Source organism: Osmia lignaria, chromosome 10 (assembly GCF_051020975.1).
Source record: "Osmia lignaria lignaria isolate PbOS001 chromosome 10, iyOsmLign1, whole genome shotgun sequence".
Lineage (NCBI taxonomy): Eukaryota > Metazoa > Arthropoda > Insecta > Hymenoptera > Megachilidae > Osmia > Osmia lignaria.
The window spans coordinates 13,522,148-13,546,801 of record NC_135041.1 but is presented as its reverse complement, the minus strand read 5'-3'; the positions used below and the strand labels follow the sequence as shown (position 1 = coordinate 13,546,801).

Genomic DNA, 24,654 nt, shown 5'->3' with positions numbered 1-24,654 from the left:
GAAAAAAAAAAAATAGGACGTGAAAAGATGTATTATGGCTTTTGTGATCCGGGTTGCTGCTGCTAGTTGAAACTTCCGGGTGTAAAGTATCTGCGATGCTGGTGGAACATCGGGACGTATTATTTCTAAAGAACGGAGCGTACAGCGGAAGTCTCGAGCATCAAAGGAGAAAGGAAATACAGATTTCGATGAAATTGCGACCAGGGTTGGATCGAATTCGATCCTTTCGACGACAAATTAGTTATATTTTAAAAATAACATTAATTAGAGGTGGAAGATTTTCTTTTTAGTGTCTGGTATGCGGTGCAAGTTCATCGCCGTCTACGTTTTGATCCCGGTGTTCTTCCTCTCCATTTCATACCTGTGTGTTGCCACGGTAACAGCCTAGATTCGAGAGGTTGGTAGATGCGGACCCACGGAGGAGACAAAGGGGCAGACGGAGCACGCGCTCTTCTTCGCCTACGTACCTACACCTACAATCTACACCTACACACCTATACGCGTTTATAGATACGCGATACATGCAATATACATCCAAAAGAGAAGGGTATTGTTTCAGATTTCCGGTAGCATATCGTACGAGACTCGACAATTAAAACGTATTGTACTAAGCAAATAATCAATTGTAATCAGAAGAATCAGGTTCAGATATTATTTTTCTCTAGTTTTGTATATGCTTGATAGGTCCGGGTCACACGATTCTTTAGTTCATCCTAAAAGATCCAATATACTTTATGAAAATTTGTACTCAAACTGGTCCCTAGAAAATAGGGCAAAGTGGCGGTGTCTCCCTTTCCAACCCCTGTCTCGTTTGGCCACCCCGCTCTCCTTTTTTGCTCTCACCGCAGATCAGATGTTCGAAAAATCAATAAAACTTCCTTCGTTCTCGGCAAGCACAGACTTCTCCTTTTTTCGACGTCTCGTTCTTTTAGCGAATCGCGTTCAGTTTCTGGGGTATTTCAAGGTTTTGCCAATGTTGCTGGCACGTCGGGAAGGATTACGGTGAATCGCGGAGGAAGATTATGAAACGAGGACGAGCAGTATGCAGCGACTTGCTGGCTGACCTCAAAGGTCAACTTCTTCTGTTCCAGTGTCCGCTAAGTGTTACGGTTCTTTGATTCCATCTCGCGATGCAACGTACTTGCTACACACCGTTGTTCCTTATCTGAAATCTCCGCCGTGGGAAAGTCGAGTGAATTTCGGCCGGTTGTTTACTTTCTTCAACGTCTCTACTTTATTCCGAACGATTACGTCGCCGTCTACGAGAAAGTCGTGTTCTCGGATATCCCGTGTCGTGTCTCCGCTCGCGTAGACGCAACGTAACAAAGAATGCCTCGTTACTCGTTACTCGTTACTCGTTACTCGTTACGCGTTCCTCCGAAGCGGATGCAAAAAACGTTCGAGCGTGTCTCGATTGTTGGTAAAAGCTTGACAATCATATAACGAAATCCTTAGGATATTAGGAGGAAATATTTGATTTTATAAAATCTGATAATTGATTGGTACATAGGAACGTACCCGCTAACAACGCGATAATTGAACGAGGTTTCGTAACTCTTTCGAAAATCATAAAAGGTGCCGAAAATTTCAGCTCCAAAACGAAAAATAAATTGCTTATGAAGTTTCAGTAATTGTTGCACAACAGAGGAGACGCGATGCACGCGATAGATAAACCGCGCAGGTTAACCCACAAAGTGGTAGGAGCATAACTGAACAGACAAGTAAGAAACGAGCAGAAAAGGGAGAAGGATGGATGGTGGATAGTGAACGGATAGGCAAGCAAAGCCGAGCAAGCGAGTGAGCCAGCTGACGCTGCGAAATCAATATTCCCACGTGAAGAGGTAGAACGAACGGTATATATAGATAGAGGGCAACGTGAGCGCCGTATCGGTGCATTTCTACTTGCAAACTTGTACTCCGAGTCGGCCGCGAAACGGTGTCCTCTACCGGACATCAATTTTCCTCTTTATTTGCTTTTAATCTACGCGTTGATTCTCTTCCGAAACGATTATCTGTAACGCTTCATTTCCATTGGGAAATAATTTATAAGTAGCATTAGAAGTATTGGAACGTCAAAGCGTTAGACAGTGGAGAGATCCATCCGCAGAGATATAGATAGCTGACGGCTGTTCAAACAGCAGGATGCATCGACGAAATAACTATTTTTACCTTGAACGTAATCGGCGTGATCGCGGCAAAGCCGTTTCGATTCTCGATGTAAAATTGGATTAACCAGATATCCTGGTGCCGCTGGTAAATGCGATCAGTCTCCTTGTGCATTGCTTCGGTCACGTTAAACTCGACCAATGTTTTGCGATCGCGCGCAACTTTTTCGCGCCTGACGATGATTCACGGCTCGGTGAAGCAGTGAATTTAGTATCGCGATTCTCCTCCACTCTCGAACAATGTATCTCTATTACGTAGTGGAAATTTGACGGCGAAATCATCCGCGGATGTGGTTGCTAGATATCGTATATTTTTATTTCGAAACGCATTGTGGAATGTCTATACTGGGCTTCGAATCGTAAAACAGATACGCAGGTAAGACATAATAGGGAGATAATAGATCGCAGGCTAACGACCAGTCCCATTAGTCACGAGAATCTTAAGGAATCTTTCATTTTTCTTATCGTCCAATTACTGGTTACTCACGTAGTAGGTATGTCTGTGTTTTCAAGTCGATTAACATTCGAAATGAAACTTTGTTGGAAACGCGTTGGTCCGGGTCACAAGACTGCAGGATGCCATGTGATTGGGAACGTGGAATTTCTAGAGGACGCTTCTTTCGGGACGTTAAAGACTAAATTCGGGGGTGGTCCATGGGGGTGGAGAGAAAAGGGAACGGTGGAGGCGCGCAGGCGGACGACCGCGATCAGGTGATGAGTCGCCACCGTCCTCCTCGTCTTCGTCGTCGCCGTCGTCGTCGTCAACCTCGTCGTCGCGCGCACTTTCGGCTCCCTTGCTTTCCCTCTCCCGACCTGTGTCGTTTCTCCACCAGCTTCTGCTTGCACACGTATACACGTCGAGAGACGGACAGAGACGGAATGAATGAGAGAGAGAGAGAAAGAAGAAGAGCGGAGAGGAAGAGGCGACCAGGAGTCGCCGCGTCGCGCCGGTTGGCACTAGTGCGGCGCGTTTCGTTGCGGTGGTTCCGCGCGCTTCGACCACGCTCCCTCTTCTTTTCTCTTCTCCTTTTTTCTCTTTTCTTTTTCTCCTGTTCCGCGTTCGTGTACCCCGGGCATGAAACTCGAATGACGAGAACGTCGTATGAAATACACGCAAGTAGCCAATCGTGCGGTGGTTCATCGAGGAACGAAGGAAAAGTGGAATCTTTCGGCGGATGAGCTCTCGCGATCGTTTCGAGGTGTGCGTGCTCCGCGCTCCTGTCGAGACTCGCTAAAATTGGACGCGTCGACCACGCGATATTCGCAGCTGACCGAGACCAAAGAAGAGCCAAACGATGCGCAGTCGCGTAAAACTGTCGCCTCGACAACGACTACGATAACGAACAAGGTACATACACGTTCCTTTGAATTTTTCCCTTTCGATTTCTCCGTTATTTCAATTTCTCTCCTTGTTTTCTCCGTTACTATGACGAAAACGCAACGTTCTTGCCAAACGTAGAACATTCTGGGAATCACCTGGAGTGACCCCTCCACGCGGTGCTCCCTATCTTTGAGATTCTTTCGAAAACTTTGAAATCCATCGAAACAGCAAACGGTTGTTTCTTTCCTTCCACGTGCGTTTGAATTCATAAGGATGGTTTGCGCGGCGAACCGTCGCCGTCAGTAGCGCTTCGACTAGCACCCGAAGCGGAACTTTATTTCGAGTCGGTCCAACACGGATATTCCGTGGCCCGTGAATCAACGAAATACTTTGTCAATCTTTGGAGAATGTAACGTTTCGTAAACGCCGCGCCGGTACGAAAAATTGAGCCGAACGATACTCGTCCGTAAGAGAGCCCGGCCATATTTCCCGTGGCATCGTTATTAACGCGAAACGGAGCATTCGGCAAGAGTCGAAGAACCGTAATGCAACCGTTAGTAGGTGAAAGAGCACGAGACCGAAGCACGACGAACGCCCAAGCGAAAGAGCGAGCGAACGGGAGCGAGTGACTCACAACAGACTCGAGTATCCGCGTGACACAGATACACGCGCCACCACTATTGTTATTGTTCCATTCTTTTAACCATTTCGACGACCTGTAACCAACGAGAGTCGATCTGCGCTCCTCTCGAAACAATCGAAAATCGGAAATTTCGCAAGTTAACCAGTTGTAAGCGTGTAAACGCGAGGATCCGAGAACGGAGTGTTTGTGCCTCGACGAAACAGCTTCGTGAACGTGAGTTCGCTTCTTATATGGCTCCTTTCTTTCATCGTACGTAAGCGTTTCATGTTATTCAACGCTTTGTATTATTAGAGAAACCCAACGTTTTTCAAATATTAACGAACCGACGCGACAGGTTATTGCAGATTGTTTTAAAAAACGTATTTTAAACAAAGGAACAAGTAATTGAAAATTTGTAGCGTTTGAATTGGAAAGCAACTGGTAAACCAAAGCAAAGGTAAAAATACTTTGACGAGTTATAGTTTGCGTTCGAGCGAAAAGGTTAAACGCGTAAAATCGATGGTTGTTTTCAACGTTGTTGGGCTGAAATTATTTCGAGCGATCTACCGCTGAAAATATCAGTTGCAAAGTTTACAATCACTCTGGATCGATTGGCAAAGAGACTTTGTATCGTTCGAAACAGTAATTGTGGCTGTTTGAAAATCGTTGCAACGGTTCCTCGAGGGGAAAATCCTTTCCTCGAGGCACTCCTTTTATCGTGGTTCACTCGAGACACGACCGTTTCGACCTAAATACACACCGATCGGATCTCGATCGTTTGCGCGCGGAATTCACGATCATCGACACGCTTTTCGCGCGACGTTCGACGCGCGTCGAGCAGAAATCGGAAAATAATTTCGCGAATAAAGTGCGCGCGAAAGTGTGTCAACTCGAAAATTCCATATACATATTGAGAAATTACAATATCAGAGCCGATGTAACGTTCGAATGTATTCGTCCATCCATTACGGTACTGTCTCGCGTTACAAAAACCTGCGCTAGTCTAAATACGCGTTTCGAACTTGCCCCACTTTCCAAAACGATCCTCTTCTTTTTTACTCGCTTCGAACGTTCTCGTTCGTTCTGCCTATTTTCGAAAATACCAAACGTTTCAACATATTTGTCAGAATTGTCTGAACCATAATAAATTAACTATAAATTCAGCCACGTTCTATCATCCTACTTTGACGGTTGATAATCATCGGCTGTCTAATGCTTGTCAGGAGATGTTTACATCGGAGAAGAAAGGAACCGTTCAACTGCGTCGTTTCGCGTTAAAACCACGTTGTTGACCTCTCGATTCCAATCGAGCAGGCATATCTGCTCATGTCAGGAAAGTAGTACAGAGTAATCGTATTTTTTCTCCTTTCTTCCTCTCTTATCGTTACATTTGTTTCGTTGTCGCGAAAACAAACGTTGCTCGCAATTGAAACAGGTTCGAACGGATGATCGAAAAAGGCCTCTCAGAAAAGCGTATTATGCTTGTTCGTTCGTTCGTTCGTTCGTTCGTTCGGCTTTGTAGGTGAATGTACCGTTTGTTTTATTCCGCTACACCACACGATGGATGATTCTCGTTTGGCGTTACTCGAGAAAATCGATACGCGGCCCATTAAAATTTATCACCGTGGTTGCTTTGCGGCCACCCATTATCTAATTGTTAATTAGGAGAAAGCGTTCGTCCGTGACGTCCTTCTGGATTTGTTTTACATTTTTAGTTGGGAAATATTAACGAACGATGGAAGAACGTCCAATTTAGGCGCCACCCGTCGTTGCGAATTTACGTGGAAGAGGGAAACGATCGAATTTCGGGAGGAGATCTCCCTGTCTATTTCGAGAAACGTATTCTACGGATAAAATATTCAGCCGTTTCAATGTATAATCTTACCGTTCGACGGAAATAAAAGATTTTTGAAGGTAAAAGAGTTACTTTGCGTTGAAGCGAATGGAACTATCTCTTCCGTTATCGCGGACGTGTGTTCCTATGATTGAATGAGAATCGTTGTTTACTCGGTTCATGATATCGAATCGAACGCAATAAGGAAAACGATGTCGATATCGTTTACACTTCCATTCGAACCGTACTTACACTTTCCCTATATCAAACTGTTTCTTTTGTTTCAAGACACGTTTTCCTGGAAAGTTCAAAATACTTATCGAAATCGTCTGCGTGGAAAATATGTATGTTGAAAGAAAGAAGCAAGATTCGAAATGTGTTATTTTACACGCGTTATATTTGGTAAGATACGGTTTCTCCTTCTAAAAGCAACCGATTCCATATCGATTCGCGACGACAAGCCGTATTTGACCGTGAGATACTCGCTAGAACGAAAGTTTCCAATGGAACTTCGCTTTCCTAAACGACCAGTTTCTTTCGCATCGAAGAAATTATCAGATTTCGTTATTGGGAAAATGAAATACACTTTCGTTTACATTTACGGAAGATCGTGTTGCAAAAGGATAAAAGGGAGATTCGAATGTTTGCGAGATTTTCTCGAATTTACTGGCCAGCACGTATCGATCGGCGTTGCACTCGACGGTCGCGTGTATCCTCGAGATAAATTTAGGCGCCGCTTTTCAGATCCGTGGCAACCGGTGGCGTTAGTCGTTAAGGTTCCTTGCTCGCACGAGGTTATCGTAAGCAACGTGGCTCGTGCTCTCCGTTATCGTGGAAAAAACGAACGGATCGCGATCGTCTCCCATTCCTTTCCTCCCTGTTATCGTACTTTTCGCGAGCAGACTATTGCCCGCGTTGCTAGGTTCGAGCGGAATCGATCGGTCGTGCTTTTTGCGCCGTCCTCGGACAAAATTGACGCGTGACGTAACGAAACACCGCGCGTTACCCTAAAATGTAACTCGTCGCGTTTTCGGGATTCATGCGTACGTGCCACTTTTGAAATCGCGAATCTACCGTTGAAAATTCGCGGAGCACGCCAGGATTACCTGGATTATACGAATCGATTAGTTACAGGTCGACCGGTCGATCGAACTTCTCGTTTAAATAACCACCTTCCGTTCCACACGAAAACTGACCATTTATCACGTGTACAGAGTGTCGCGATAAGTACCGTTTCAAATAATACTTGAACCAGTGATTTATTTTTTGAAAAATGGTAGAGAAATTATTCCTCATTTTTGACAAGAAATCTGATGGCGAAAAGGTTCGCTCTTTTTTCCTTAAAGGTGGTTCCAGGGACGCTTGATGTGGCATACCGTGATAACCATCGTCTGAAAAGTCCAATAAAAATTCACCTTTTCTAACTTTTTGTTATTCTTTTTATAAAGAGGGTCAATCTTCTACTTAATACTCTAATTTTTTCACAGTAATGTAAGCCCCGTTTCAAATGATACATATCATGAAACATTTTATACTTTTCAATCATCTTCGTCTACTGACGTATGTACCTTCCCAATCTTTCTGACTCATTCAATTGCGTATATTCTTAAACCTCTTAACTGAGTCATTTTTCAAGCAGAGCTCCGTTCTCTTCTTTGCACGTGTAACAAAAACCGAGTAGAGTTTGTTTATCTTGTACGCGACGTATGCTAATGTCATGTATTTCCTTCAGAGAAATCTTTCGGTAAGTGCTTTTACTCGATGCCTTCAAAGAATGACTTTTTTCATGGTTCATAGGTTTTACTACGTTCGATGCTATCAACGTTTCAGAATGCACAAGAATGCATTGTTCGTAATAAATCATTCTTTCTAGCGGTCTTTTCTTTTCAACCACCTTTGTCCACCTTCGTACGCTATTCAGGTAGAAATAACGAGTAGTATATTCTGAATTAAATATGTCCCACGAACATTCGAAAGTTTGTACCAGCTGTAGGTAGTAATTTTCTTACTCTTCGTGAAAAATACAGTTATTATTCTAGCTTGATTAAAAAAGAAACTCTGGTACGACAGGCGTGCAGGGCGTTGGAAGATGGTTTCCCATCGTGTGACGGACAACAAGATGGTCGCTGTTCGTTATTTACACGGTCGTTGAACGTAAATAATTCCTAAAAGTGCTCGCACCGATAACCGTGTTATACCATCAACCGCCTACGCGCATAAGTGACTCATGCACTCCCGATGGTCGCGCGTAACACGCGATATAGGTACGACTTCCTCTAGGTACTCGAAAACGAATTGTCGCAGGTGCAGATTTTTCCAATTTAATAATCGTTATACGACGAGTACCGATACGTTCCAATCGCTGTTTGAAAAAAGTGCAAACAATTGTGTGCACATAATTGCATAGGATGCACGTTCCTTTTCTCCTTTCACCTTTCTCTCGGACCGTCCACGTTCGCTCGCCGCGTTCGATTCTTTCCAATTGCTAACAATGGAACAAAAGCGTTTGCATGATTTGAAATTGTGCGATCGATCGTCGATATTTCATCTCTCGATGGCAACGTAATAAAATCAAAATCCTGTTTTATGTAGTTGATTAAACGCGACTAGTCTAGGAAGGAGAAACACGACGGGTCTTCGTGGTTGCAAAATATTCCTTCGATACGTGTACAGTGTACGTATAGGAACAGGCAGTATGAAACTTGGATTATACGATAGGATCGCGACCACGTAGGTGCGGCTGACGCGTCATTTCTGCTCGTTATCGCGGACTGTTCGTTACTGCTTTCTGACCTGCTGCGTATACGATTTTTTCCACCTCTTTGTACATTATGCTCTCTCGATCAAAAGTCAATGCTTAATCGCGGGAACAAATGAAACGAGACATGCTCGAGTTTTCCGAGTCCGCTTTACATCGGAGGACGTCGTGACGCGATGCAATGGTCGTTTTCACTTTCACACGATTTCTAGTCGAAGTTCAACGGCGTTGTAAACGCGTCCATGTTCTTACCATTTATCGTGTGCCAGTTTTTGTCGCGATTCCGTTTCATCTTTGCCGCCTCGTAGCTTTTATTTTCCTCGCTTTAGCATATAACGTGATATGATTCTTTGCAAACGCGTTTCTGTTACACGCTTACGTGCCTGTAGCGAATCTTAGAAACTGGTATCGTTCCGAGAAATTAAGATGAACTGAAACGACGTGGACATTTTCGACAAATTTGCGATGCAAAAACGAGAGAACGGCGATTACTAACGTAACAGCGTCGCGCATACCATACAACGAATAAAACGTTCGCGATTGTTGCGCGATTCGAGCGCAGTTTACGTAATCGGTGTCGAAGGGAAGTCGTACGATCAATGATAAGAAACATTGATGTTTCGGTTATCACCGTGTTGTTTATTTCGTGAATCATCCATGAAATTTCGATGGCTAAAACAGATTCTAAGGCAAGGGGATCGAGAGCCCTGGAGGCGGTATGGGATGAACAACGATGGAAACGCGAGAAACACGGTACCGAGCGCGAAAAAGCGTGGTTGTGATGGTCGCGTGTCTTACGTTACCTTTTATTTGCAGACTGAACGCAAGAGACGCGCAAAGTACGGCTTCTAGAATAGTTTAATGCGGCCTTGTAGTCCGTAATGTAATCAGCGCCTGACGTCATTGTACCTACTCCCTAGTTCCGCGAGGATCACGAAATACGCATACCTTGAGGACGAGCTCGTCGGAAAGTCGCACGCGAGCCCGCCGAATCTATCCAGTGAACCACCGTTTCTCACGATCGATTCCTAACGATTCTTATCGATTTCGGCTCGCTAACGAACCACCCGCGTTCGCGCCAGCAATCGCCTCCTCGTCAATCCCCCTCAACTGCTTTCACCGACACGCCAACTTCGCTGAAAATCCCTCCAGGTAGAGTAACTTTCGATTTTTTCAAAAAAAAAAACTCTCGGTACACCAGTCAATTTATTAACGATACCGTTTTAATTAGCGATAATTCAACTTTCCTTTCACTTTTGTCGATTGCTTAGATATTGTTTCGACAATAAATATTTCTAAATAAACACACTGTAACGAGGTGTACGAAGACCGTCTGACTCATCGTACTTTTAGTCGTTTAAAGAGAATTATTTATAATTGGGCGAGATCGTTGTCTGTAAAATTATGTTAAATGAGTCCCGTTAACGCGTTCACTGTCACACTGAAAATACCTACGTACAATACCCGTGTTGCATTTGATTTTTCAGTCGAACCTTTCTGTGGACGAAAAGATTGCAACGACATCCGAGCGTTGCACGATCGTTCACCGCAGCCATTATTTAATAAACTCCAAGGTTGGTGGACCTTTCCTCCACGCAAAACAACGTCCAAGTTAACGCCGTTTTCGACACCCTGTTCCGCTGCTCGACGAAATTGATCTTAACCCTCTATTATCTACCTATTCCATTTGTCACATCCTCAACTCGTTTGCTGTCTGCCAGTTATCACTGTGCTGAGTCTTTCCTTGTATTTCCAACGCAGTTCTAATTTTAGTAATAAACGCTACAATGAAAGTCAATCGAACGCAGCAAGCTTACTTGGCTCTTTGAACTCGATCGTCACGTTTATATGGATCGCGCGATAACATGTCTGTGCATGGAAATTAATTTACATCAAAGTATGCTCGCGTGGAAGTCGAACAGTCACGGAAACAAGGAAAATCGTTACGAAAACTTTCGTTAAGAAAAACATATTTCAAAATCCGTGATTCTATCTCTATCGCTTCGATTTATTGTTTATATTACGAACGATGATTTATCGAACGATGAAACGCGATGACATCAATCATAGCTCAGGAAGAATTTCTCAAACGATACGCAGTTAGGAATTGTTTTTCGCGATTTTCTAAATATACCGCAAATATTTGCTAGAAATAAGCAGAAAAATAAGGGAAACCGAGGTGAGAAGTTTCGTCATTGGGAATTTTGAATCGGATCGAGAAATTCGAAGGCGGAAGGATCTGTGTCATTGTCATGACACGAGAGCTCGCTTCTGGAGACTGGTGTGCGACACTCGGTGACCTCCTTTTGCGTATGTTACAGGGGTGTTGGAGATGGCAGCCACAGAGAGCACGATCCGTTTCAGCGGCCACACGTTGGACAAGGCTACAAAGGCCAAGGTGAGTTTCATAGCTATCTCACCCTTCCTTTCCCTTCTAACATCTCTGTTTTCATCAATGTCTGCTCGTTTCGATCCGTAGGTAACGTTGGAGAATTACTACAGTAATCTAATAGCTCAGCACATCGAGCGAAAACAGAGGCTGGCTAAATTAGAGGAGTCGTTGAAAGACGAGGGACTGTCGGAGCAGCAGAAGCAAGAGAAACGGTTGCAGCATGCTCAGAAAGAGACCGAATTTCTTCGATTGAAACGCTCCCGTCTCGGCGTCGAGGATTTCGAGCCTCTCAAAGTCATTGGTAGAGGCGCTTTCGGAGAGGTAAATTTCCGGCGAATAAAGTTCGATTCCGAATAAGTTAAGACCGCGTTTCATTCGAATAGGTGAGACTGGTGCAGAAAAAGGACACCGGTCATGTGTACGCGATGAAAATCCTTCGAAAAGCCGATATGCTCGAGAAGGAACAAGTCGCGCACGTCAGGGCCGAAAGAGACGTGTTGGTGGAAGCGGATCATCAATGGGTCGTCAAAATGTATTATAGCTTTCAAGATCCCATTAATCTCTATTTAATAATGGAATTTCTTCCAGGCGGTAAGTTGTTTCCTCTCACAGTTCTCCTTCCTCGAAAGATCATCGATAAATGTATGATCGTATATCGTAACAGGTGATATGATGACGTTGCTGATGAAGAAAGACACGCTTTCCGAAGAGTGTACACAGTTTTACATTTCCGAAACGGCATTAGCGATCGATTCTATTCATAAGCTAGGATTCATTCACAGGTAAATTACACGGTAGTAAACGAAGTCGAGGCGTAAAATATTTATATAGATCGTTCACTAACAATTTCTCTTCAGAGATATCAAACCGGACAATCTGTTGCTGGACGCACGGGGTCACATAAAGCTTTCCGATTTCGGGCTTTGCACGGGTTTGAAGAAATCTCATAGAACCGATTTCTACAGAGACCTCAGTCAAGCGAAACCATCCGATTTCAGTGAGTAATCGTCAAATTGAACCGTTGTTTCAAACTAACTTCCTGATGTCCGTGTAAATCCTGTCCTTCTTTTCCTTTTGTGTTCCAACATGTTGCGCTAAAATTACAGTTAGCTTCTTCAGGGTCGAATGACTCGGTGATCCAATGTCTTATATCCGAAAGCCACGTACCGTGTTCGAAACAACGATCCGGCTGGTGAAGTTTCGAAAACAATCAAACCTTGATCGTTTTCCTTTAGTGACGTCCTGCGGAAGCGGAAGCGGTGGAGCGATGGATAGCAAAAGGAGAGCCGAAAGTTGGAAAAGAAACCGAAGAGCGTTGGCGTACAGCACAGTGGGAACGCCGGACTACATAGCTCCAGAAGTATTTTTGCAAACTGGTTACGGTCCTGCCTGCGACTGTTGGTCCTTGGGGGTTATCATGTACGAAATGCTCATAGGTATTGTATCGAGGCCTCTCGTTGCTAATCGATATTTCTTCCATCACGAAATCTTGATACAACGCTGAAGTTCTTTAACGTGTTCGCGGACAGGAAACTGATCGATCGTTTTCGATTTCTTTTCAGGATATCCTCCGTTTTGCAGTGAAAATCCTCAGGAAACTTACAGGAAAGTGATGAACTGGAGAGAAACTTTGGTGTTCCCACCGGAAGTTCCCATCAGCGAAGAAGCTAAGGACACTATAATCAGATTCTGCTGCGAGGCTGACAGAAGATTAGGTTGATATCTCGATCACGTTCGAAGCGTTGAACAATCGTTTCGTAACAAATAATAATTTGCATGATCCCGTTTGTTTCAGGCGCGCAAAGAGGTATCGAAGAGCTTAAATTGGCCCCGTTCTTCCGTGGAGTCGATTGGGAACACATCAGAGAGAGACCAGCCGCGATACCCGTCGAAGTGCGTTCGATCGACGACACCTCCAATTTCGACGAATTTCCTGACGTGAAATTGGAAATCCGTACGTATCGATAGAGTGTTCGTTTCTTCTTCTACAGCTGCGGATGATCGTAAGAATGTTTGTTTATTTTTAATCCGTTACAGCATCCGCCCCGATGCCTCAAGACGGAGAGGTAATATACAAGGATTGGGTATTCATTAATTACACGTTCAAGCGATTCGAAGGTTTGACGCAACGAGGCACGCCGACCAAGAAATAGCAACACTCCATTTCATGCTCGGTTTCAACCAGTCAGCAGTCTGACGCAACTGGAATTCCGGCCTTGGTACATCATCCGTACCCTTCGTTGTCATCGACGCTATCATCGCGGATGGACGGCTGATCCGTTTCGATTATCGAACACGGCCCAGTCGATCATCGGGAGAACGATTCGTTCTTACATGTACATACGCGATGCGGCGAGCACAATACGCGTACGTATGTATATGTTAAAAGAAGAAGCGAAGAGGGTGAAAGAGAAATTGGTGGAGGAGGATCAAGGGAAGAGGAAAGAAAATCGAAACGAACATGACGTAACGATGATCAACGTGTAACAAGTCGTGGATTATTTATCGTTTACAAAGGGACAAAGAACGGTACGATAAAAGATTCTCGAGACGAGCGAGTGCGATAATTCTGATGCACATGTGATAAGGAAGAAGCGACATATTTTCATGCGCACCCTAATCTTTAGCGATTTTTCAGTTTTACTGTCAAAGAAAAGAAGAAACACGCGTTTCCTTTCCGTTCTATTGTGGATATATTTTCAATCCAACACTTCGATACGTAGCATAATAAGCTCTCTGTAGTGAAAATATTAATAGAAAAGAATAGGGAAGATGGAGCCTCGGTCCCGTGATTCTCGCAGTGAAATAACGATTTATTTTACGTAACGTGTTTTTGTTCGGTGTGTTTTCTCTCTTTTCTTCTAACGATATACCGGCTCGACTCTCGTATTCAGCTCTCTTCTCAACGTTGTATTTATAGCTAGTGCTGTGATATGAAATTATTTCAAAGTTTTGTATACAAATAGCTGTTTTGTCTGTTAACGAATACTGAACTTTACGAACGTTGTATACTTTGTTCGATCGTGCTTACGTTTTCTTTAAAAAAAAAAAAATTTAGAAATTTGTTGGTGTAAAAAAGGGTATTATTTTATATTTATATATACATATATATATATACATATATATATATATCTTTTTAGAGCTTTTTCCTGAATATTTATTATACTATTGTGTTGTAAAACTCCACGGAGAATTATATGATTACTAATTCTTCGAGGTGAATCATGCGTATAATCGTGTAGATTTCCTCAGTTTTTACATTATCGATAACCATCCTGTAAGAACGTTTTGAAATTTGTATCAGTATATTCACGGGTTTAAAAAAAAAAAAAACTATTCTTTCTCTGCTCGTAATTTTGGTTTCGCTATAAAATACCATAGCTGAGAGCAGTTCAATTACAATATAAGCTTTATGGCACAAGCTTCTATGCGTAACTTTTGTGCTTTATGGTCTTTTGTATCGACGCGTAACGTGCTGTTAAATAAAGTGTACTACTTGAGCTAATTAATCTAGTAAGGAAACGATCAAGCCGCGCGAAAGGGTAGACGGCGTTGAAGGAGAATCATACAGGTACCGGGTCTCTTTCTTCAAGAAAAACTTGCAAACACAACATTTTTATTTGTGCCTGCGTATTATGAAAATCTGGAAAAGCGTGAAAGAAAAAGATTTTTTAAAATACAAAAAAAAAAAAATGTGTGAAAACGGAAAACAATACACTCGTTGAATTTAGGGCTCCTTCGTTGCCTTAGCAAGGTTCCTAACGCGTACGCGCGCGCAGCCCAATATGAAAGGCTGCAAAGGACAAAAGAAAATTTATAACGCTGGGTATAATTCGTAAATCTAATAAAAGCCAAAAATATTCGTTGAGATGGTTGAATTTGATCCTTGTTACGATGTTACACCAAAAACTACAATCATTTATCCTGCATTTTCAACACGTTTTCTTACACCGTGTTTCGTTCGAACAACGGACCAATTAATTCGCATCCGATTCATTTAAATCGAATCATTAATGCCCAGCAACGACTGGATTCACGCAAAAATTTTCCTACGCACGAAGGGAAGAATAAATGAGTGTGTCGCGCATCGTATGTAATTTTTATTTCGAATACAACACTGTGGACGATAGTTAGCGTTTACATTCTGTAGTTGACTAACAACCAGGGCACCACGGTAGTGATAGTACTAATGATAAAAATGAAGGGCTAGATAAAGGTATAAAGTAACGCGCCAGAGGTAGCTAGAGACTTATCCGCGTTCCGACTACTCCTCACTAACTTTTACACACCTTCCTCCTACGGACCCGATGTGTCTCCGTTAACGATCATTGCGAAACGTTGCTACACAACATACTCGTACACATATATTTAATAAAAGAATTAGTTTCGTACGGCTTCGTTCGCGAGTACTTCCAGCGTCGAGCACGAACCACGGAGTTTCGTTATTTTTCCTCTCGACGTTCGATCCTTCAATTTTACAAGATCGTAAAGATATTTTCACGAGTATATCCTGGCAATGTTTAACACACAAACTGTTTCGAACTCCGTGTTCTTCGTGCTCGAACCGCGACCACCCTTTCGCCGTGTAAATTAAAACAGATTTCGATATATAATTGTACGACACAGAGCGTTTAGATTTACAGAGTACGATTTAAGTCGACGGTTTTTAAACGAGATAAAAAGGTTCAACGATAAAGGCGAAACTATTTTCTGCATCGATTGAGACAAAGTGGACGATGGAGAAATACGTATGCGAGAAGGGGGTGAAGAGAACGGAATGGATGGGTGACAAATGAAAAAGGAGACGAAAGTTGACAGAAGCGTGAGTTGATGAGACAGAATGAGTGTGAGGGAGAGAAAGATTAATAATCTTAGTAACCCGTTACTATCTAGTACAGATGCTCTAACGTCCAATGCTGCTAAGTAAATGAACGGAAGTGATCGCGATTTATTTATTTATTTAAAAAAAGAAAAAGAGAATTTTAAATAAACTAAAACAATAGCCACGAGATGCCTTCGATGCAGCCAAGCAAGTCTTTTCGGTGCCCTGGACGCGCGTTAAAGATGCGACGCGGACAGCTTGGAAAAGTGTCTAATTAAAAAGTGAGATTTTCAAGCGATCGAAAGTGAACACCGAAGGTGACTCGATGTATAACTTATTTCTAACGATTCTCTGTAAACGTATTCCGAAAGAAACTCCGCTAGATTATACGATATTCGTCGTCGGTGTATATTGTACATATTACGAGAGCCAGTCGAGTCGTAACGACGCGTGACATTCGCTAATTAATTATTCGGAGCAAAGAGGAAGGAATTCGTTTGCATTGTCCGCGCGAAGGTACAGTTTGCTTGAAATTGCTTCGAACAACGCTGTAAAAGCTGTTAAACGCGTTCGCTATTAACCCGATTAAAATGGAAATAATTACCAATCATTCTGCATCGAAGGGAAGCGAAAGAGGTTTGATAGCGAACGCGTTGATCGGCCATCGATTGCTTGCTAGCGATCGTATTCTCGACGTCTGATCGATCGAATACGGTTTTCGAATTTAGAAGAAAATGTATTGTTGGTAAGTGTGCGTGTTTTACTCGCTATACGGCGCAACAAGATAGGCGTTAGTCGTTCCCCGTTAAATATTAGTCGTCGCTATATTCGATCGGCTGAAGATACTTGGCGAGCGAGCGAAAGTAAACGAGGCGAAGGAACTCGATCGTTTCCAAAAAGTCCGTGTCGATTTTTCTAGGTTCGCACAGCATCCTCTGGTCTAGATTCTGTCCAACATCGATTGGCCGGTTAAGTAGATTTTATCGAGTAAATCCCACCATTCACCACTATTTAGATACTTTAACCCTTTCGCTGCGAACGACCTAAGAGGCCCCATCGATCAGAGCCACCGATTTTTAATCGACCGCGGCCGAAAGGGTTAAACGCTCCGTCGCTCCATCTCTTGTCTTCTCGCTCCGCGTTTGCTCTGCTCTCGTAAAACGAATTTTTACGAAATTGTTCGATCTAGGATTGTAGAAACATTTCGAGGCAAAGCGTCTGACTCCAATGCTTTACTCGTGGCCAGTCTTGTGCGTATCCTTATGATTTTTAATTAGAGTCGTTAGTATCGCTTATTAAATTATCCCTCTTCGCACTTTCTATCTTTCTCATTAGCATCGTCGCTGTTGTAGCTGTTGTCTTTGATCGTTGCCGGTGTCGACGCGTTTAATTCGCTTCGATTTATTGTCTTGTGGATTTTCGAGGACCATGGATCGAAACGATCGATTCTCTTTATCACTCTGCTTGGCGATGCGGTTTTATTTTTCGGACCAAGAACGAGACGAACGCGAAAGCGAGTTGACGAGAGCGTTCGGATAATTTATAGTAAGCTTGTGATTCGATTAAAAGAATTATCGTCGAGTAATAGAAGGAAAAAAGATAAAGAAACACGATGTATAAAGTGAAATATTGCTTTTCACATGCGATATACAATATTGTAATTATAGCGATTGTCGTTAATAAATTGTTTTTTATTTTACTTTTCGACAGTGTAATGCAATTTTCTTCTTTAAATCTTATTTGTAATGCTTGATTGCAGAATATTTTATTAGCGTTAATGAAATGCAAAGTCGCATATTTTATGAAAAAGATAATTGTTTAATTTTATTGTAAACCTGTAGCGCCATCTATACAAAAACGGCTCAAACTATTAACCAAATAATAGATCGATATTTTCAGGCCATACTAGCGCCATCTATCGGAGTATCGCGTAAGCTGTTCAGGGAATTTATCGACTCTTTAAGGGTAAAGACTTGGCATTAGGTTTGACAGACGTAAATGCACTTCGATAAATAAATCATTTAAAAAAAGCAACTGAATTATTATTTAATTTAACCAATTTCATTTCTGAGTTATTTATTTAATGCTAGTAATTTCTTTTCTCAGCTATTTATTTAATTGACTTACATTCTTCTATCATTTTAGTTATTCAATGTATTTAACCTCATTTCTCAGTTATCTTATATATATAAAGTGCAAAGAGATTCTAATATTTTTATAGGAAGTCTATTGGTCCCACATATTAGCTAAAAGGGGTCCTTGAGACCCCGGATGCCATAATGTCGATATTCATGGAGCGTCACCCGTGTATCGGGGTCCCTGATACCCCGGATGCCATGTCGGTATGTAAAGAGCATTACCTCTTTGGGGTTCCTAACACCCCAAGATGATATCGGGTCGGTGTCAAGGAAGCGTTAGTGGCGCTTCGGGGTCCCTGACACCCCGGATGCCATAATGTCAGTATGCAGAGTTTTATCGATTCTTCGGGGTCTCTAACACCCCAAGAGGATATCAGGTCGACCTACATGAAGCCAGCCGAAAGGAATATTTAAATATGATTATTTTTAATTTTTCTTAGTGTATTCAGTTTGTAAATCGTTTGGGATTCATTGTGAGTCTATCTTTAACGTTAATGACAAATTAGTTCGTTTGTAATTAGCAATTTCGTTTCAATAATGATGTAAGCCGAAACTTTTTTGTAATTTTTTATAATAAACAGATTTTGTGATTTACAAATATATCATATTCATTGTTTGTGAGTGATTAGTCTCTTAATTATGTACAAGTTTGTTTTATAATAAATAATTGTAGTGAGCATGCGTTACAGATCCGGTCGTACCCATCACTACCTCGAACAAGTCAGTTTCACGATTTGTTCGTTTTTCGTTCTTATATTTCGCTAGATACGCTCAAACCCATCACTATTCCGAACAAGTAAGTTTCGCGATTTGTTTGTTTTCCGTTCTTATATTTCGCTAGATCCGCTCAAACCCATCACTATTCCGAACAAGAGAGTTTCACGATTTGTTCGTTTTCCGTTCTTATATTTCGCTAGATCCGCTCAAACCCATCACTATTCCGAACAAGAAAGTTTCACGATTTGTTCGTTTTCCGTTCTTATATTTCGCTATTTGCTTCGGGGTCCCTGAAACCCCGGTGGCATAATATCTATGCAGCGTCGTCGGTACCTCGGGGTCTCAGATACCCCGAATGCCATCCTGTCGGTAAGCAAAGAGTGTCATTGGTGCTTAGGGGTCCCTGACACCCCGGATACCAAAATGTCGGTATGCAAACAGTGTCACCGGTGTTTGGGGTTCCTGACACCCCAAGATGATATCATGTCGTCATGCAGAGATAGTCATTGGTGCTTCGGGGTCCCTGGCACCCCGGATGCTATATTATTGGTATGGAAAGATAGTCACCGGCGTTTCGGGGTCCTTAACACCCCAATATGATATCAGGTCTGTACACATAGGACATTATTGGCCCAGTGGGGTCCCTAACACCCCTGTAGAACATCAGGTGCGTAAGAAGGGGCACAACCAGTATAATTTTTTTCCTAGGTTTATTTAATTTATTTCTTGTATTTTTTTTTGCTTATTAAATAAGCTCATCGAAGGGGAATAACATTTATGATTATATCCTTCTTCTGGGTCTCAGCCGAGGACCCTATTTATTTTACTTTTTCAAGTTATTTATATAATTTTATCCCTCATTTTAGGCCAAGGCAATCTCAGTATCCCTTGCATCCCTGCATTCCTTCCATCCCAGCATTCCTTACGTTCCTGCAACCCTTAAATACCCCCCCTTTTTTTTTTTTTTTTTTTTTAACGTGGTGGAAATCTTCAAAAAGACACCATCAGGCCCCCTGGGGAGGGGCCAGAGGTAGTGTGGGATTTTTACCCACTAAAACCACCACGGTGGCCTGCAATAGGGTGTTAGGATGGGTCCTTTGACCCTCCAACATGTGCCAAACTCCGCCGACATCGGGGGCCACACCCGATGCCGGCACTCTTCCGGCCGCGTGCAGTGGAGACCGGGGCCCCAGCCCCGGACCCCACGGAATTCCGCTACATCCCTCGTTTCGCTACACCTCTGCATCCCTTACATCCCTGCATTCTTTTCATCCCTACATTCATTTCAACCCTACATTCCTCTCATCCCAACATTCTTTTCATCCCTACATTCCTTACATCCTTACATTCTTCTCATCCCTACATTCCTTATATCACCTCATCCCTTACATCCTTACATTCTTTTCATCCCTACATTCCTTACATCTCTGCATCCCTTATAATAAATATATTATAAAGACTGCTTCGAGTAAAGGTAAGTAAAGGTAGGTAAAGGTAAGTAAAGTCTTGTGAAAAATAATTTTAAATTTAAATTTTTGCAAAATTTAGTTCCTTTTTTCACCGCCAGAGGGCGCTGATTCGACGTCGATAATTTAGTTCACATTTTTGCCGCTAGAGGGCCAAAATTTTGGCATGGTTTAATTCCTTTTTTCGTCCCCAGAGGGCGCTGATTCGACATCGAATCAGCGCCCTCTGGGGACGAAAAGAGGAACTAAACCTTGATCGATTTCCGGCCCTCTGGCGACAAAAATGTGAACTAAAATTTCGATGTCGAATCAGCGCCCCCTGGGGACGAAAAAAGGAACTAAACCTTAATCGATTTCTGGCCCTCTGGCGGCAAAAATGTGAACTAAAATTTCGACGTCGAAACAGCGCCCTCTGGTGGCGAAAAAAGGAACTAAACCTTGCTCAATTTCTGGCCCTCTGGCGGCAAAAATGTGAACTAAAATTTCGATGTCGAATCAGCGCTCTCTGGTGGCGAAAAAGGGAACTAAATTTGTATAAAATTTCAAAAATTTCAATTTAATTTCAGGGAGGTTCTGGGATGTATGGAATGCAGGAATATTAAGTGATACAAGGATGTAAAGGATGCAGGGATGTAAGGGATAAAGAGATGTAAGGAAAGTTGAGATATAAGGGATGAAGCGATGTAAGGAATGTAGGGATGTAAGGGATGTTGGAATATAGAGGAGGCGGGAATGTGAGGAATGCAGAGATGTAAAGGATGCAGAGATGTAAAGGATGCAGAGATGTAAAGGATGAAGAGATGTAAGGGATGTAGTGATGAAAAGAATGCAGGGATGTAAGGGATAAAGAGATGTAAGGAAAGTAGAGATATAAGGGATGAAGCGATGTAAGGAATGTAGGGATGGAAAGAATGAATGGATGAAAAGAATGTGGGGCTGAAGAGTATGTAGGGATGAAAAGAATGTAGGGCTGAAGAGAATGTAGGGATGACAGTTGCTCCAAAAAATTAAAAGAACTTTTTCCCAAAGAATATGAAACATAGAAAATTTAAACGATTTCCGCTATACGTAACGCGCCGATACGCTCTCTGTTGGCAATAGTCCTGAGTATATTTTGCGCATGCGCACTACAATTATTTATTATAAAGCAAACTTGTAGATAATTAAGAAATTATACACTCACAAACAATGAAAATGATATATTTGTAAATCACAAACGATTTCCAATCAATTACAGTTATCAGTTATCGCAAAATCTGTTTATTATAAAAAATTACTAAAAAGTTTCGGCTCACAACACGACTGAGGGAATAAAGTGATTTGTGTTATCCAGGGCTATAAGGGAAGCTATAAGGCATATCCAGTCTTCTTGTGCATCTGTAGTCACTGTCGTAAGTCTCGAGCTCTGAAAAATAATCAACTGGTGGCGCTACCAGTTACGATGTAGATGTTCGAGTATCGACTATCGAGTCTCGCTTAGTCGCGCATTTGATTTAACTAATGTATAGTACAAATCATACATGTTTCGTTTTAATTGAACTGCGAAAGCGCTATGACGAATAAATTGATTAATTGAAATTCGTTCTCAATTACCTCCATTGGGACATGTGTATAAAGCGAAACAACTCACCCACGTGTTACTATATATTAATTACGAAAATCGAAGAATCGAGTAATGAAAAAAAAAAAGGAAAAAGAGGAGGAGAATTAAAAATCGCGGTATCTGCTAAAAGCGGATAACCAACGAAAGGAAAGAAAGGTTCGATACGAAAAGCCTGTTAAGTCGGTCGGCTTGCGAAAATGCGACGCGTACAAATGGAGCGATTATGCGAGCCTCGTGACGCGTCGTTCGTCGCGAGGCTGAAGAAACGAGGAGTCGGAAAATGTAATTGGATCGATCCTGGTGACGAATAGTTCTAGATTTCCAAAGCAGCTTCGATTTCGTACGCGGAAACGGTTCGTATCCGGCGATCGCGGATCCGCGATTATCCGCGTTCGACAGCCAAACCGCGTCCAGAGAGGAAGAACGAGCGATTAGCGGGCAAGAGAATGATTATCAGTAGAGTGCGATTGGCGATGCCCTCTGACCTCTTTCGGGACCGTCGCTCCGCCTCTCGTTTACGCGTTTACACCCGCGTTTCTACGTTATTTAAAAACACACGTAGAAGGATGCTCTGGTTTCGTAGGAAGAAACCCTTTCGCGACTTTTAGACGGATTGCTGAAACCGGGTTCGTTCCAGCGGGGACGTTTGTTCCGCGAACAGAAGACGTCGCAGTCAACGCGTGGGTCGCGAATACCAATTGAAAGCCAACGAACGCGCATTACTTCATCAAGGAACGGAAGACACGGAAGTCGGATTACCGGGGCGCGTTTCCTTTGATCGCCGAGGAATTGAAAGGGTCGGCCGCGCGCGTCTCCACGCGACTCGTCGACCACGCTCGAAGAATCGGTTAATCGAGCTAGATCGAGGAGAGGTAAAGCCTCGCGCCGGATGCCTGCCTCGTTCAGTTTCTCGTTCCAATTTCGCGGAACGTGACGCCGCGCCGCGACGCAATCGTTGTTTTCCAACGCTGGTTATCGTCGCCGAACATGATTACAGAAGACGGGGAAATACGACGCGACGGTTGTTTACTCGAATCGTCGCTCGCTCGACGATCGACGATCGATGGTAACGAAAGGTGATGCAATCGAGGAGGACGATCGAATTTCTGTTATCTAGCCGAACATTTAGTACCACAAATATTACATATTGCTATTGGAAACGAGACGAAATTAATGCACCATCGTTGGTTAACATGGCAAATATTTGCACGTCCATCGCTGTGGGAAATGTCCGAGTCAAACGATTAATTTTGCGAAATCGTACAATCATAAATACATACGACTGGTTGCATGAAAATTTGATAAATTCGATAAATTCGGAATTTTTCCAGAGGACGATTTAGCGAAATTCAGCGATCCCGAGTGCTGGAGCCACGCTGGATGCGCTCCAAAATTTCTCTCTATCTCTACCTATCTCTATCCACAATGAAACTCGAACTGGTGCTCGAGATTCATCCGAGAGACCGCAAACTTTCCGCTCCGGAAGCGGCTTTTCACCGTTGATCGTTCGCACGAAAGAGCATGCCGATAACGCCGCGTTCCATCCGTAGATCCGTTCGATCTCGATCTCGATCTCGGTTCGGCCGTTTCAGCCGACGTTTACCGACCGTTCAGAAAAGAAGAAGCAGAATTTTTGAACGCGAGCCAAAGCGCGAGGTTATCCGTTCGAAAAAAGCCTGCCTCCCTTCCGCGCCCGTTTGTTTCTCCTGCCAAGTTAGATTTATCGAAATTCTAAGCATCCGGCTGGCTCTCGGAGCTGTCCGTTCGGCACGCTGCAGCTCTCTCGCGATCCAGCCACGCTTTTTGCCTCCCTCCACCCTTTCGCGTGATTTATCCGCCTTTTATGCGGCGCTCTCGAAACACTCGCGGTTCCTAAGGAAAAAAGAAAAAAGAACACCGAGAAACTTCACCACCGAACGGCTGCCGAATCGATTCGAATCGCGATCGATCAGTTCATGGTAACGGGGTGGTGAGTTTATGGAAAATCTTCGAGTAAACCCGATGAAAGGGGGAAAAAGGAAGGCAGGCAGGAAGGGAAAAGAAAAAGAAAGGAACGAAGGGCAAGGCGAAGCAGGCGAACGAGCAGGAAGACTGGCAGGCAAAAGGCAGGCTCGCAAGCAGGCAGGCTCGCAAGCAGGCAGGCTGGCAGGCAGGCAGGCAGGCAGGCAGGCAGGCAACAAGGGGAGAGGTTAAAGAAGAATCGAAACGAGTCGCGTTCCTCGAGCGAGGGCAGCCGGGGTCGAGCTCGCAGACGGAGGCATCGCCGTCACGTCGGCCAGAAATCACTGCCGTGCGTCAGGGAAAATTCGCTCGGCGATTGTTTATATTGAAATACGCTCGTGCAGGAATGCTCTGAAACGCAGGGCCTCTGTGCGATCTTTCCGAGCCACGCCACTTGCCCGCTAACGACCGAGGCAACTGTTGCTTGATAAAACAAGATCAACCCTGACACCAGACTGTCTCTAATTCTTTCGAATAGCTTTGAAGAATTTCGTGATCCTCCAAGGCAAAGTGTTTCGACGATATATCGTTCAAGATAACGAAAATATTGAATACACCCAAGGGTGCTATCCTGAAAATAAATTAAAATTGAAATTTGTGTTTAAGAATCTTTTATAGAACATTCTTAAAGGGTACTTACGTGGTTGATCCTCGATTCATCCCTGTGATCGGTGTGGCGTTTAGTTGGTAGCTGATTTCAAAGTGTTTGTAATCGTATTTATATTTGTATTTATATATATATATATATATATTTATATATATATATGTATATGCATATATTAATTATGTACACGTTTTATACAAAAAGGTTCTCG

The 24,654-nt window shown here is 43.1% G+C and overlaps 1 protein-coding gene across 11 annotated transcripts in view; it reads left to right on the top strand.

Moving 5' to 3' along the window:
- trc (Serine/threonine-protein kinase tricornered) overlaps nucleotides 1-17,613 on the top strand; it is a 38,856-nt gene extending 21,243 nt beyond the window's left edge. For 6 of the 11 annotated variants that reach the window (XM_034336865.2, XM_034336887.2, XM_034336899.2 and 3 more), the window contains 9 exons: nucleotides 11,022-11,098; nucleotides 11,180-11,413; nucleotides 11,476-11,683; nucleotides 11,757-11,874; nucleotides 11,950-12,089; nucleotides 12,328-12,528; nucleotides 12,655-12,807; nucleotides 12,888-13,046; nucleotides 13,130-17,613. In XM_034336865.2, coding sequence (XP_034192756.1) covers nucleotides 11,022-11,098; nucleotides 11,180-11,413; nucleotides 11,476-11,683; nucleotides 11,757-11,874; nucleotides 11,950-12,089; nucleotides 12,328-12,528; nucleotides 12,655-12,807; nucleotides 12,888-13,046; nucleotides 13,130-13,245 — 1,406 coding nt within the window. In that variant the 3' untranslated portion in view covers nucleotides 13,246-17,613. Of the gene's footprint in view, nucleotides 1-2,364; nucleotides 2,542-3,112; nucleotides 3,514-4,318; nucleotides 4,343-9,673; nucleotides 9,853-10,090; nucleotides 10,275-11,021; nucleotides 11,099-11,179; nucleotides 11,414-11,475; nucleotides 11,684-11,756; nucleotides 11,875-11,949; nucleotides 12,090-12,327; nucleotides 12,529-12,654; nucleotides 12,808-12,887; nucleotides 13,047-13,129 lie in introns of those variants that run through there. The other 5 variants (XM_034336939.2, XM_034336908.2, XM_034336929.2 and 2 more) reach the window with 5 other exon arrangements.
- The last annotated feature ends 7,041 nt before the right edge of the window (nucleotides 17,614-24,654 follow it).